The 15285-nt window shown below is 49.9% G+C and overlaps 1 protein-coding gene across 3 annotated transcripts in view; it reads left to right on the forward strand.

Annotated features, from left to right (window-relative positions):
- Positions 1-338: 338 nt before the first annotated feature.
- LOC135234678 (arf-GAP with GTPase, ANK repeat and PH domain-containing protein 2-like) overlaps positions 339-15285 on the forward strand; it is a 34387-nt gene continuing 19440 nt past the window's right edge. Inside the window, exon 1 of one of the 3 annotated variants that reach the window (XM_064299516.1) lies at positions 339-964. In XM_064299516.1, coding sequence (XP_064155586.1) covers positions 802-964 — 163 coding nt within the window. In that variant the 5' untranslated portion in view covers positions 339-801. Of the gene's footprint in view, positions 965-12034; positions 12277-15285 lie in introns of those variants that run through there. The other 2 variants (XM_064299518.1, XM_064299517.1) reach the window with 2 other exon arrangements.

The following is a 15285-nucleotide window of genomic DNA, read 5'->3' on the forward strand; positions in this document are numbered from 1 at the left end:
TAATAATAATAATAATAATAATAATAATAATAATAACAACCTCAGTAATAATAATAATAATAATGTTTTAAGTGGTCTGTTTAAAGGGTCTAATGAGTGCCTGAAATAATAGTTTTTCAGGAAAAATGTTCAGACATAAAATAACATTTGTGAATAGCATCTTTTACCATAAGCTTTTTTTTTTTTTTAAAGGTGACGTTATGAAAAAACCACTAGACATTGTTATCTGGCCTTCTATCAATAGGAATTTATGGTGAAATATTTTTAATCATCTATTTCAATGAGCGACAGTTAAAGAGTTAAGTCATTTTTGTGTGTGTTTTGTGTTTACTCGGGGTCCCTTTGTCTAATAGGCCTATTACATTTTATCTAAAGATCTGAAACCGTTCAGTGAGGCAAATATGCAAATATGCACATACATTTTATGCGGAAATTCTTAATGCTTTTGGCGGCCTTGGTATGAAAAAAAAGTTTCAGCATTTGCATCGTGTCACAAAATAAACGTAACATTTTCGTTAGTAGCAAGTTCCATCAGTTAGTAGCAAGTTCCATCAGGTGTCAGAACTGACACAACACCATACGCACCCGCAGAGACGCGGCCACGAATTCACAGGTTTAAAATCAGGAAGTGGACGCAAAGCAAACAAGGGAAACTGAAATTTCGTTGCACATTGTCGGGGTAAATGCTTTCATTTTAGCACAATGTCTCGTGTATTTGCCCGATCGATGCACGGATTACAGTACTAAATTTAGTTTCGCGCGTCACGGTCTTTGGGTCAACAACTCAATGACATTTTTACAATGAACAGTAACGTTAAGATAACCCAGTCAAGCGCGATTCGTGCGGAGGTGAAGCGGCACGATGCCCTGAAAAACACAATCAACAGACTCTTCAAGCAACTCGAAAGAGTCGGAGATGAGCAGCTTCGATCAGGCCTGAAGTTGTATCTCCACAGCATCCAAGGTGAGTTCCCCGTCTGTGGCTACTGGCGCAAGGATCTCAGTTTGTTAGGTTTGGATGCACTGCCCCAGAATCACATTTCAAAATTGTGATGCACCTCTGATCGCTATTATGCTAATTTTGTCGAAACGCTGCAAAAATGGCTACAGAGGGATGGAAGCATATTCACTAAAGTTAATTAACATTAGTTTTTTTCGAGATTTCTGGGGGGAAAAACGACAGATGTCAAAAGTTTTTTTTTCTTGTTTTTACAATGACAAGTTGAAATTTGGTTATGACCATGCTGTTACTTTTTGTATTTGATGTGAGCTAAAAAGTTTTTATAAATTAAGGAACATTCCGGATACGACGTGCAACAGACATTAAGAAGTTGTGTGTGCGTGTGTGTCACTGCGTGCCTGAGTATTTGGAGTTTGTTGTATCTACGATTTTCTAAACAAACAAACCTCGGAGTGGCAGCAATGCATTTAAAGTCCGAATTAGCTATGACCGCCCTGTACTGAACCGATTGATGCTAATGACGCCAATGAAATGCTGGCGCCAGCAGGCTGGAGAGGTGTGATGGATAAGCCGCTTTCTCCCTTCACGTTTCACGTTTCACGTTTCGGTTGTTTTCAGCAACAATTGCTTGTTTTGTGTGCTGTGTATTGTCCTCATACCCAGTCATTCAGATAAAACATCTCCCCGGTTATTAGTCCTTAAAGGGTATATCACGTTTTACATACCAAATGCCTGCCACTCTCTGTTGACTGGCAGCCACTTCTGTTGGCTGCAGGTGGAATAGGTGTGCTCTCACAGGACAGGGCGGTGAGCAGGAAAAGTCTAACTGGACAATTGCAGTGGGAAGCGTTTTTGGGGGCCACTTCTAGACACAGCTGGGGTCTATGTAAGGCAGCTATCATGTTTTGCACGCACACACTCGTACTCAAATGGGCCCACTGATGTTAGTGCACTAAGAGACTCAGAGCATCACTTTGAGATAAATTCAACGCTATAGTTGACCCTTCTTGTGTAAAACGTTTTGGCATGTCAGTCTGTTAAATATTGGCCACCGTGGTCTGGGTTTTTAAAACCTGACAACCTGAAGACAGTGAAAAGTGGTACTGTGCTTCAGAGTCTAGGGAACCTACTTAGTCTACTTCTCGTGGTCATGGATCATAATGCAGTTGACACTGCTTCCTTATCGGAGGACTCAGTAAGATTGAAAGTGTCAGGGAATGACCCTTCAAGCCACTGAGCTGGGTCATTTGTCTACTCTGTGACCACATAAGGATGGCCCTTGAGCCCTATTCTGTTTATTTTGGCAAAATACCTCTCCTGGTCTTCAGGAAACAACGATTGAATGCAATTTGATAATATATTAATATGTTATTGTAATATATACTTTGTCTGTCATATAATTTCAGCTCTTTATTCGACCCTTCTGGTGCAAGCCTTGATTTTTTTGGCCTGTCAGTCTGTTAAACATTGGCCTGCGTGGTCTCTTGTGGCTGACCGCCAGAACTGGGTTTTTAAAGCGCGATGACCTGAAGCCTGTGGAAGTAGACCTTAAAGCAGTGGGTCTCAAACTCAGTTCCATGGAGGGCCGTGTGTGTATGCTGGTTTTTATTTCAGGCTCAGATCTTGATTATATAATTAGTTCAATTATTTGCCGAATTAGGGATGCAGGTTTGCACATAATGGTGACCCGACGTCTGTGGTGACCCGCATTGCCTAAGTAAAAACGTGCTTTTATTCAGTGCTTCAATGCAGTTAAATGCGTATGGCTGAATGAGTAATTGAACATACGCACGGCCCTCCATGGCAACGAGTTTCAGACCAGTGCCTTAAAGACACCTTAAAGACACCTTAAAAAGCAGAAATTGAGCAACGTGACCGCAGTTTTTTTAAAAACTGCCTTCTGTCATTTTCAGTGACGGATGCGATCTTCCTGCCGCTCGTTGCAGGCTGGGCTTTGTCGAGCGGTGCGGCTTCTGTTTGCACGAGGGCTCTGCTCTGTAGCCGCGCGCTAGCAGCCGCTGCGGTCACCCTGTCGACCGGCCTTCCTCTTTCAGCAGGAGCATGTCTCCCACTGATTCTCTCCAGCCGCTGGTAGTGATGTTATTTCCCATTGTAAAATACACGAAAACCACTGACGTCTGCAATACCCAGACGTCATCTTGTTTCTCGTGAATTAGCAACCGCAGTCTGTGTGCGTGCGTGCGTGCAGTTATCACGAATAGCCGATGTGGATAAACAGTTATTTAGTTATTTTTAATAGAGAACCGACACGTCACAATTTTTATTGACTTTTTTAATTTTTTTTTTTAAAACATTATTTCAATGTGGTGAACGCAGAGAGGTTCACCGCACAGAGTGCCGTGGAGGGGAGTCGAACCCCCGGCCTCATGCTCAGAGAGGATGGGGAGTTTTGAACAGGAGTACTACACTAGCAGTACGGCAAATTTGAACCCGTAACTGAGGGGGGTGCAGGTTTGATTCTGAAACAGCGCACTGATATTGTGTACATGTAAGTTGCCCTGGATAGAGCCGGCCGCTTAACAAATAACTGTAACGTTTGCAATAAGTGTCTGTTACCTAACATTTATTGAGTTATCATGAATAAGTCATTAATTACTGCATGAACAGAGCATGATTAACATTTAACTAAAGAATTATTAACTTTATTAGTGCTATTTTCTATATCTCTCCATACTGAACATTTATGTTGCGAAAACTCACATTAGCAAACCTTAACTAATCAATAAATGCCTGTCAATAGACACTTACTGCAAAGTGTTGATAAATAGTTATTGTAAAGTTCTACCCAAATCCCTCATAAACAATAAGAATGAACACCTGCCAGATCTCTCACTGACACACAAACACTCACAGAGGGCTGTATATGAAAACGGTGAGTAAAATACCTCCTAACCCTTGTACCTGCTGACTTTTGGAATACTCATTTCTCGACAGAGGACAGACAGACAGACAGACAGACAGACAACTCACAACTCACTCCACAGACTTACAGCCCTTCCTTCGTGGTCGGGTTAATAGAGGGCCTGTGCTGTAAACGTGTCTGAACACTCTGAACTCACACTCTGAACACTCTGAACTCACACTCTGAACACTCTGAACTCACACTCTGAACTCACACTGTGAACACTCTGAACTCACACTCTGAACACTCTGAACTCACACTCTGAACACTCTGAACTCACACTCTGAACACTCTGAACTCACACTCTGAACACTCTGAACTCACACTCTGAACACTCTGAACTCACACTCTGAACACTCTGAACTCACACTCTGAACTCACACTGTGAACACTCTGAACTCACACTGTGAACACTCTGAACTCACACTCTGAACACTCTGAACTCACACTCTGAACACTCTGAACTCACACTCTGAACACTCTGTACTCACACTCTGAACACTCTGAACTCACACTCTGAACTCACACTGTGAACACTCTGAACTCACACTCTGAACACTCTGAACTGACACTCTGGAGGACACCTGAGATGCTTTGGCACACACTTTCAGTCCAGTTGCAGCGTGAAAGCAGTGAACCTGCAGCGCAGTGACGGCTGCGCCCCGGTACGTTCGACTGCACTCACTGGCAGTTTGCCAACTGCATTCTGTCACTGTCCCTCTGACCCTGCGATGCACCTCATTATATAAGGACGCCGTATTGTGTCATCCTTGCCGAGCGGACGTTAGCGACAGCGGGCCGCCGTGCTCGTCCTTCCTGTTCACTATCTTTGCGTCGCCGCCATGTTCTTCGCTCTGAGACGGGCGCGGGGTTTCAGAGCTCGCTCAGCGGCAGAGCGCGATAACATCGGAACATCCTTCGCCCCACTTCCTGTCTGAGAAAGGGAGGTGGGAGGGGCGGGACCTGAAGGTGTTCCGCCCCCGCTCTTCTCCCTTCGTTTCGGGGTGCAGAGAGTTCCTCTCGTTAACGTGACACGAATAAATGATAAACTGGCAAAGAGCCCGAAAAGCGGGCGATGTTCTGGGGTGGAGGTGTTCGCTTTGCGGCGCTGTCACGGTGATGTTGCCATGGTGATGGAGAGGCGCACGGCACTGCGCCGGCCCACTTCCTGTCTGCCACGTCTCCCTCAAACCCACTTCCTCTCCAACTGAGTCAGCCCCCCATCCCCCGATTCTTCAAGTTCGACGTCTCTTCCCTCCCTCTCTAAAATTCTTTCTTCTTTCTGTTGTCTTCCCCTTTTTATTTTACAGCTTTTTTTGCTAATTTTTTCTCCCCAGTTTAAAATTACCTGGTTGTATCGTTACCAGCGCTTGTCGATGTGACCTCTGCTGTCAGTTTCCGAGAGCGCAGACAAGCACGTGCTCTCCTCCGAAGCAAGTTATGTCAGCCGAAACTTGTTATCACACATCAGGTCTGAGGGTCACGCATGGACAGACATGACTCGGAGGAAGACGCTTCACGTGTCAATCAACAGGTGGCCTTGCTGGGTCTGATCAGCCAGCAGGGGTCGCTGGTGTGCAGTCATACCAGCTAGGGAAAGCCTGCCCCATCCCCGGGTGGCGCTAGACCGAATTATGCATCGCCCTGTGGGTCTGCCAGCCACTGCATTCCTCCCTTGGGGTTTTCTCTTCTTTAGCTGAGATGTTATTGGTTGAAGATGTTGCTAAACGTCCAATGGGGAGAGTTAGAAAGTACAGAAGACAATGTTCTTAATAGCTGAGAGTCTGTGGTCATTGTGGTTACATCTGTAGGAAACTGTGAACAGTGGCAGGCTCTTGGTGCTGTATCGGTATGGGGCATGTCTCACCAAACCTTAACTTGGTGGATGGCATGCCTGCTGTCCCAAACTTAGGGAATGGCCTGCCTGCCATTCCAAGGACATACAATGATTTATGATACTGCTACCGTACCCTACGTCTGTGCTTATGATAATGTGTGAGTGTGTTTTTTGATTGACAGCTAGGGAACAGCCCTTTATGTTTAGAGGGGACCATTGTAGCACACACAATGTTCATGCGCCTTTCTCCCCAGACTGCTTAAGTTATAATACTGCGTTGCCAAAACTCACCTCTGCAAAGAACACAATATATAGTATATTTGAAAATAAAACAACGAAAAGCATAACACTTATATATATATATATATATATATTAGATGTAATATATCATATATATTATATATATGCACCAGCGCTGAAACACGCTGGTGGATGGAATCTTCAGGGCACATTCTAGAACTCTCTCTAGAGCATTCTAGAACGCAGGAAGGGTCAGGCAGTACAGTTGCTTTGACAGGTCTTTCTGTTTTAGTTTCATCAGCCTTAAAGGTGGATTTTCAGAGCTCTGAAGGCGTGGTTGATCTATTTTAATCAGTGGTGTGTGTGTATGTGTGTGTGTGCGTGCGTCTGTGTGTGCATATGCATTTCAGAGTGCTCAGCGAAGCGCATATAAATAAGGAGAGAGAGAGAAAGCGAAAGAAAGGGAGAGACAGAGACTGAGATGTGTAGGGGGATCCACACTGAGCTCTGCTTAAAGGAGATGCTGGCTGTAAATGGGTCACTTCCGAGAGGCAGATGAAGAGAGTGGGCTGGTGCCAACGCCCCCAGACTGCAGAAAAACAAGAAAGGAGGAGAACGAGAGAGAGAGAGGAAAGAAGAAGGGATGGTGCTGGGTGAAGAGGGGGGGATGAAGAGGGGTTTATATTAACCTAGATGAGTGTGCTGTCAGCCCCTGGAGAATGGGGGGGGGGGGATGCCTCTCATCCACTCACCCAGTTTAAATAAAGAAATGACCCAACGTATGAATCTATCTATCAGCGAGTGTCTCTCACTGCTGCTCAGCCACTGTGTGTGTGTGTGTGCGAGAGAGAGAGAGAGAGAAAGAAAGTGGGTTAGCATGTGTGTGTTATGCGAAAGGTCCAAATCCCGGATGAACCCCCACTTTGTCACAACCCAGCTCAAGGGAAGGACAAAAGAGGGAGACAGCACGTCACACCCAACCGAACACTCCCTTCACTACCGATCCCACGGACGTGCACACCTGACTTTCATACCTTTTTTTTAGTATTAGTTTACTATTTAAAGTTCATCATTGAACCTTCAGTTAAATTCCTTTAATTATGTGTCCTTTCCCTCTTTTGTCCTTCCCTTGAGCTGGGTCGTGACAACTGTGTCGTGTTGTGTGGTGTGTGTGCGAGTGTGATGGTGTGTGATGTTGTGTGTGATGTTGGGTGTCTTGTGTGTGTGTGTGAGAGTGCTGTGTACAGTTTTGTGTTGAGCGATGTGTGCATGTATGTGTAAGTGCAGTAGTATGTGTGAGTGTGTGTATGTGTGTGTACAGTATGTGTTCAGAGCGTGTGTGCATGTATGTGTTAAAGTGCATTGTGTTGTTGTATGTTTAGGTGTATGTGTGTGTACAGTATGTGTTCAGAGCGTGTGTGCATGTATGTGTTAAAGTGCATTGTGTTGTATGTTTAGGTGTATGTGTGTGTACAGTATGTGTTCAGATCAGAGCATGTGTGTATGTATGTGTTAAAGTACATTTTGTTGTATGTTTAGGTATATGTGTGTGAATGTGTCTGTGTGTGTGTGCTGTGTCTGTGTGTGTGTGTGTGTGTGTGTGTACAGTATTGTGTTGTATTTTTAGGTGTGTGTGTGTGTGTGTGTGTGTGTGTGTTTGAGTGTGTGTGAGGCTAATCACAGTCTGAAGGCGGTTTGATTCAACACCTCAGTGCTGGGGTGTCCATATCACACTAATCCGGTTAGACAGGAAACAATACCGGTTAACACACAAATCTCTCTCTCTCTCTCTCTCTCTCTCTCCCTCTCTCTCTATCTCTCTCTCTCTCTCTCTCTCTCTCTCTCTCTCACTCACTCACTCACTCACCACACTCTCTCTCTCTCTCTCTCTTTCTCTCTCTCACTCACACGCACACACACACACACACACACACACTGCCGCAAAGCACTTCCACAGAAACAATGTAGAAAAAACACGTGCTGGACATTTTTCATGGTTGAGAAGTGACAGTGTGTGTAAACATCACCACTGCATTATGAGGACTTGTTTATCATTAGTTTGGAAACATTACAGAATCAGGTGTGTCCCGGTAATTTGATGGTTTGAACTGGCTTGTGGCGGTATGTCCTGGCGCATAGCAACTACCAGTTACACCCCTTTTCTGGAAGCCACACTGTCTGGTGTCAGTTAGTACGCCCTCCTTCTGTATTTATTTCAGTTCATTCAGGCAGGGGGAAAGCAGAGAGGGTCACAGATAGAGATGGGGTCACGGTGCAGAAAGTGTCATGGCGGGGAATCGGTTCCCAGGCTGCGCGGGGAGGTCCACGTGTGGGTTGAGAGCCCGGTGCTCTAAGGTCTACACTGCACAGTCTCCCCTTAATGCGCTCGATTATTGAACAATAAAGCTTTTTACCCTGGGGGTTCAAACCAACAACTAGCGGTGGTGTGTTTGGAAGTGAAGGCAGGAGTGTGTGGAATTACACACCCCCAGTCTGTCACCAGGGCTCCAGAATGTGACCTTTCACTTCTATAACCATGCAGCTTACCAAGTCTGATCTCACTGTGTCTGCTTATAAACAAACCAACAGTACACACACACGTGCACACACACGTAAACACACAAACGCACACACACGCACATATACACACACACACACACACACACAAACACACACACAGAAGCACACACACATGCATGTAAACACACACACACACACACACACACACACATGCTCTCATTCAGGCAGAGGAACACATCCGTGGGGAAGCAGACAATGAAAGAGAGGGAAGCAGACAGAGGGAGAGAAAGCGGGAGAGGAGCGAGGGAATGAGGGAGAGGAGAGAGAGAGAGAGGGGAGGGGTACTGTGGCGCTGTCGGTGCCCGGAAGATCCTAACACCTTGGTAACAAGCGAGCTGAGCCCCTGAAAAAAGGAGGAGAGAGAGAGAGAGAGAGAGAGAGAGGGATGCTCCCTCTCTCGCTGCCGCGGCCCTGACTGGCTGTGACGGCGCTGATGGCGCTGACGCGGCAGCGAACGAGGGAGCACCGCTCTCTCTCTCCCCCTCCCTCCCTCCGTCCCTCCCTCCCTCCCTGTCTCCCCCGTTTCCTGCGCTCGTCTCTAGTCTCTCTCCTCTCTCACTTCGCCGCTGGTCTCCATTCAGCAGGTCTGCCGACCTCACCCCCCCACCCCCACCAGAGAGAGAGAGGGAGGGAGGGAGGAAGGGAGGGAGAGAGAGAGAGAAGGAGGAAAGAGAGAGGAGGGGGAGAGAAGGAGAGGGAGAGAGGGAAGGAGACAGAGAGTGGGTGGGAGGAGAGAGAGAGAGGGAGGGAGGGTGAGGGAGAGAGAGAGGAAGGGAGGGAGGGAGGGTGAGAGATGGGGGAGAGGGAGAGAGAGAGGGAAGGAGAGGGAGCAGGGATCAGCTACAAACTGCATTAGGAGAGAGGAAAAGAGGGAGAAGAGGCAGAGAAGAGAAACAGGTCTTTCCCCCTGTTCTTTTTTGTGGGATGCAGAAACAGAGGGACTGAATAAGAGAGAGAGGGAGAGGAAGGACGTCGCTTCGTTCCTCTTTTCCCGCCTCCCCGAACCCTGGGCTCGCCGCGTCTCGTCTCCGGCGTGCGTTCGCGTGCCGCTGATCTGGGATCAGCGCTGCCGGGCCTCGGGGTTCATCTGAGGCTGATCAGCCCGTTCCCAGCGCACCGTGACGACCCGGAGGGGGGGGGGCCCGTCGCTGATTCCGCTCGTCGCCGCCGCCGCCGTGGCTCCTGATCCAGCTTCACCCCCCGATGCCAGCCAGCGCTGCCCCCCCCCCGGGGGCCCTCAGACAGAGACCCGCCGACCCGGCCACGGCTCTGACTGACACCCGCTGATCTCGCCGACGCCCCCACCGTCCGCGCGCACGCGTGTCTGTGTGCGTCTGTGTGTGTGCGTGTGCGCGCGTGTGTTTCTCTTCTTTTTTTTTTGAAGCCGCCTGCCAAACGGTCGCGGTCTGTCGATCGAGATTTGCTTTTTTTTTTCCCGAGCGCGTTCCCGCTGCCGCCGAGGGACGCCTTTGTGCTCGCCTTCGCTTCCCTCTGCGGCTTTTCTGTTCACAGTTTCGTTTAAAAAAAACAAACAAAAAAGACAACGTTGTGGATTACAGTGACAAAGGGAAACCTGGTGTCTGGTCACTCACACAAGGTGGAGACTGAGAAGAGGGTGAAAAGGGGGGGGGGGGGAAAGGAGATGGATGGAGAGAAGAACGAAATGAGCGCAGCGAGACGGAGGCGCTCGGAATAAACCTCTCCGCCTGCCGTTGGTAACGGTCTGCCCCGGGGGGAGATGGGAAACCGGCGGGAGGACTGACCGACGAGCGCGAAGCACAGACGGAGCTTGTTTTCCCGTTATTTCTGCGATGTCTGAGGGGAGGACGTGACCTTCCTCCGGCCGCCAGAGGAACGGACGGGAGGAGAGAGGCTCGGAAGGAGGGCAGGAGAGCCGTCCCGCGTCCGGAGAGAGAGAGAGAGGGGGGTGCGGAACAGTCCCGTACGCGAGGGGGAGACCAGAGGCACTGTTTAAATTATCCGCTCCGAAGTGACGAAGAACTGAATTTCTTGCACTGCATGCCTTCTGGTTCAGTTGGTTTTTTTTTGGAGATGGGGTAAAGATGGGGTAAGAACACAATATTTGAGTTAGAAATTTTGCAGAGACTTGTTCCTTTTGCACGTCCATTTTATTTCAGAACTTTGAGTCGAAGAGCAGAAGTTTTTGGTCCGATTGATCTGGAACAGTAAACAGCTTTAGGTCTGGCTGATCCCGGACTGTTCATGGTTTTTGGTTCGACTGCTACGGGGAAGTTAGCGCTTTTTTTGTCAGGCTAACCGAGGACAGCTAGCGGTTTTTGTCCCCAGTCTGGAGCCCGGATCGCCCGCTCACAGGGCCATGGGCTGCCGAGTGACCGCCCGTCGCCGTGCCGACCGGGCGTAACGTCTATGGTGTGCGCCCCGAGTCCTGAGCCCATGAGCCGATCCGGAACGCTGCAGCGCCGCACCACCTACCTCATCTCCCTCACCCTGGTGAAGGTGGAGGCGGTGGGGGGGGATGGGGCCCAGCTGGGGAGGGGGGCGGCGGGGTCCGGGGACGCCCCGGGCGTGGTCCCGTGGGACGAGGAGCAGCCGTTTACCGACGAAGAGGAAGAGGAGACGGAGCTGGAGGAGGGAGAGGAGGAGGAGGAGGACGAGGACAGCTTGAGCGAGCCCGGGAGGGAGAGGGTTAAACCCGAGCAGGGAGGAAGAGCGCCCCCTGGCTGGACCCCCGCCGGGGTCTGCGAGCGCCCTCGGGCCCGGGAACGCCCGCCCCCCCGCGAGAGAGCGCCGCCCCCTTCTGCCCCCAGGGAGCGCGCGAGGGGCGGCGGGGAAGGGGGTGTGGCCGAGGGCGGGGCAGAGAGGGAGGAGCCCTGCGCGGTGGACCCCTGCCGCACCCCGACCAAGAGCAGCATCCCGGTGCGGGTCGGGCAGCGGCCGGCGGCCCTGATGAAGGCGCACAGCGACGCCGTGAGCCGCCGCGAGCTCAGGGAGGCCAGGGAGGGCGTGGCCACGGGCGGGGCGGAGCCGGGGTCTCCCGCCAGCCCCGGCGTGAGCCACGCCTGGCTGCCGTGGACGGAGAGCAGCTGCAGGCCGGGCCTTCGCCATGGAGACCGAGCAAAAGATCGAGTCAGGGCGGTGGGAGGAGCCGTGGAAAGAGAACACCTGGGAGGCGGGGCGGTGGGAGGAGCCATGGAAAGAGAACACCTGGGAGGCGGGGCAGTGGGAGGAGCCATGGAAAGAGAACACCTGGGAGGCGGGGCAGTGGGAGGAGCCATGGAAAGAGAAGTCCGTGGGGCGGTGGGAGGAGCCATGGGAGAGAAGACCTGGGAGGCGGGGCAGTGGGAGGAGCCATGGAGAGAGAAGTCCTGGGAGGCGGGGCAGTGCGCAGAGGTGGGGCAGCCACAAGGGACAGCCCCAGGACTGAGAGACTGAAGGCGGGGTCCACCTCACTCCCCGCTCCCCTCACCCTGGTCCCCAAACCCCCACGGAAGGGCAAGAGCCGCACCCTGGACAACAGCGACCTGCACGTCCTGTCCGAGGACCTCCGCAGAGGGGCGGAGCGCCTGGCCTGCCCCGCCCCCGGCCCCGCCCCGACCGTGCTGCAGGGCCAGGCTCAGCGGGCGTCAGCTCGGGACCACAAAATGCTCAAATTCATCAGCGGGATTTTTGCCAAGAGCACCCCCATCCCGACTAGCCCTGCCTCCTCTGTGTCCCCCTATGGCTCCATCCAGAGGGAGTCCAGTGAAGAGGACGGTAAGGCCCTCCCCAAAAACTCCACCCTCTGTCCTCCCCCTCACATCTCCTCTCATCTCTTCTGCCATCCCAGAGACCTCCAGATCACCTCCCCTGACCCCCATCAGCACCTGGCGCCCTCTCCCTCTCATTTACTCACAAATTACTCATCTTTCTCTCCTCCAAGGATAACAATGAGAGAGTGCATTAAACTGAGAGTGCAACTGTAGCTGCAGGGTGTGCGTGTGTGTGTGCGTGCATGTGTGTGTGTGTGTGTGTGTGTGCGTGTGTGTGTGTGTGTATGTGTGTATGTGTGCGCCTTTGAGTGTGTGTGTGCCTTTGTGTGTGTGTACGTGTGCGTCCTTTGAGTGTGTGTGTGCCTTTGCGTGTGTGTATGTGTGTGTATGTGTGTGTATGTGTGTGTATGTGTGTGTATGTGTGTGTGTGCCTTTGCATGTGTGTATGTGTGCGCCTTTGAGTGTGTGTGTGCCTTTGCATGTGTGTATGTGTGTGTGAAATTGCCGTTTTGGCTGAAGTGATGTCAATTGCTTTGCTGCCCCAGCGCTTCATCTCATCTGGTGTTAAATAACCGTCGGGAAATCTGATTGGCTCTGACCATCCCCATGTTACCGTCACCTTGAACAATGATGTCTATTACCTTCTTCCTCTGGCCTTGTTGGGGTCTCAGAAAGGTCTGCAGCGGATTAATAGCCAGTCAGCAAAAGGTCACCAAAGGCCAAAGCCATTCCTGTACTTGGAGGTAAACTCCAACAACCGAGCCTGCCAATTTGCCAACAAACTGGCAATAAGATGGACTCCATCCTCCAGATCTCTTTCTCTGATTTGTGCTGTTGCTTTTGCAGCTACTACGCCGGAGAGGGAATGGCAGTGAGTGTTTCCTTGTTTGTCTGGAGGATTAGGGTATAACCCCATGTCAACTACCCTATTGTACATTAAAATAGTTGTTTAGACAACTTAACTGAACAGAACTTAAAATAAGTTGTCTAAATAAACCGACTGAACCTAGAGGTACCTTATAAATAGTCATAGAACTACCTTATAAATAGTCATGGAGCTACCTTATAAATATGAAAGTAAAATGAATTAATGTTGTTCGCTAAAAGGCAACGCCGCTTCTGGATCAGCTCTCTTACAACGAGATGCTTTTTGAGAACAGGCACCTGACCCAGTTTCCTTCCATAAAATACCAGCTGTACAGATTGATAGATGAATACAGTGTTTAAAAATACATTCTGTTTTTATATTCAGTCTTCTTATGATTGGGAAGCTGCTTAGAAGCCAAACGGCTTTCTCCAGTTGTGTCACTGAATCATTGAGACCAAACGCACGCGGAGGTGTTGCTGTAGTGGAGTAGGATGTGTCTTCCTGAAGGGCCTTCCTGCTGTAGAAGCAGCACTGAGCTCTCCGTGTAGAGGCTTGGTCTGCATGTAGTGATTTGGTCATGTATGTGTGTAGTGGTTTGGTCCATGTATGTGTGTAGTGATTTGGTCCATGTATGTGTGTAGTGATTTGGTCCATGCATGTGTGTAGTGGTTTGGTCCATGTATGTGTGTAGTGGTTTGGTCCATGTATGTGTGTAGTGGTTTGGTCCATGTATGTGTGTAGTGATTTGGTCCATGTATGTGTGTAGTGGTTTGGTCCATGTATGTGTGTAGCGGTTTTGCCCATGTTCAGAGGTTCGGACTCCATGTGTAACGGGTTTGGTCTGGGTTCAGTGATTGGGTCCATGTGTATGTGTAGTGGTTGTGTTCATGTGTAGCGGTTGTGTTCATGTGTAGCGGTTGGGTTCATGTGTAGAGGTCTGGTCAGTGTGTAGTGGTTTGGTCCATCTGTAGCAGTCAGGCCAGTCATAGCTATGCTTGAAAGACTGAGTCAATGTCGCTCCAGTGAAGTCAATTGAGGAAATTGCGATTAAATTGAAAAATGCCCGGAACATTCCGTGGATATTAACTGAATGGCAGTAGTAATTTCCCGAATTGACTGAATCGAAGATGAGCTGACACCGCTCTGTTCAGCAGATGGGGTCATGTGGAACAGTCGCTACCGCGTAGCGCACGGTGCTGTTATCCATTTAGAAATGGAAAAGGGGGTTAATGCTCTCGTGTCATTTCTGGGGCTCGTGGCCTGTGACAAACTGCCATCTGGAAACGGTGTGAGCGCTGGGTAATTTGTTAGGGATAAGTGTCATGTGAATGACTGAAGGAGGCATGCCACTCAGGCAGAAAGCAGAGAGGAGACTGAGGGATGGAAGACTCAGGCAGTAGAGTGGTTAGGGAACTGGGCCACTGTAACTCAGAGGTTGCGAGATTGATTCCTGCATGCAGTGCTGTCTGTGCGCAGATTGTATGCAAAGAAAAAAAAGGTCATCTGTATAAGGTGCTCTGGACACGTGTATCTGCTAAATGCCCGAGTTATTTAATCTAAGAGGAAAGCAGGGGATCCACTGTTTGTATGAAAACACATAACGATGATATCACCGATGCTCTTTCTACCAGTGCACTTACTAGCTGAGAACATGTACAGACATACGTCTGACAGACAGGTGTGAGACGGTTTACTGACCGATACCGTCTGGGTGACGTGGAATTTCCACAGCCTGCAATAATGAGGGTTTCTGTTGCGTGTGTGTTAGTTTTTATGTGTGTGTGTGTGCGCGTGCGTGTATGTGTGCGTGTGTGTGGTATGTGTGTGTGGTGTGTGTGTGTGTGTGTGGTATTTATGTGGTGTGTGTGTGCGTGCGTGCGTGTATGTGTGCGTGTGTGTGGTATGTGTGTGTGTGTGTGGTATGTGTGTGGTATGTGTGTGTGTGCTTTGTATTTGACAGGCTGGTGGTGGTGGGGGGGGGGGGGTTCCCCTTACGGTGGCATGTCTGATTGGCCCATTCCGTCTCTCCGCTCGCCCGCTGAGCCAGAACGAGAATAGAGCAGTCGGAGGAGGAAGGGTTACCATGGCAACGGTGCAGGGAGAGGCGGAGAGAGAGAAAGAGAGATGGCTGGGGTGGAGAGGCGG

Source organism: Anguilla rostrata, chromosome 11 (genome assembly GCF_018555375.3).
Source record: "Anguilla rostrata isolate EN2019 chromosome 11, ASM1855537v3, whole genome shotgun sequence".
Lineage (NCBI taxonomy): Eukaryota > Metazoa > Chordata > Actinopteri > Anguilliformes > Anguillidae > Anguilla > Anguilla rostrata.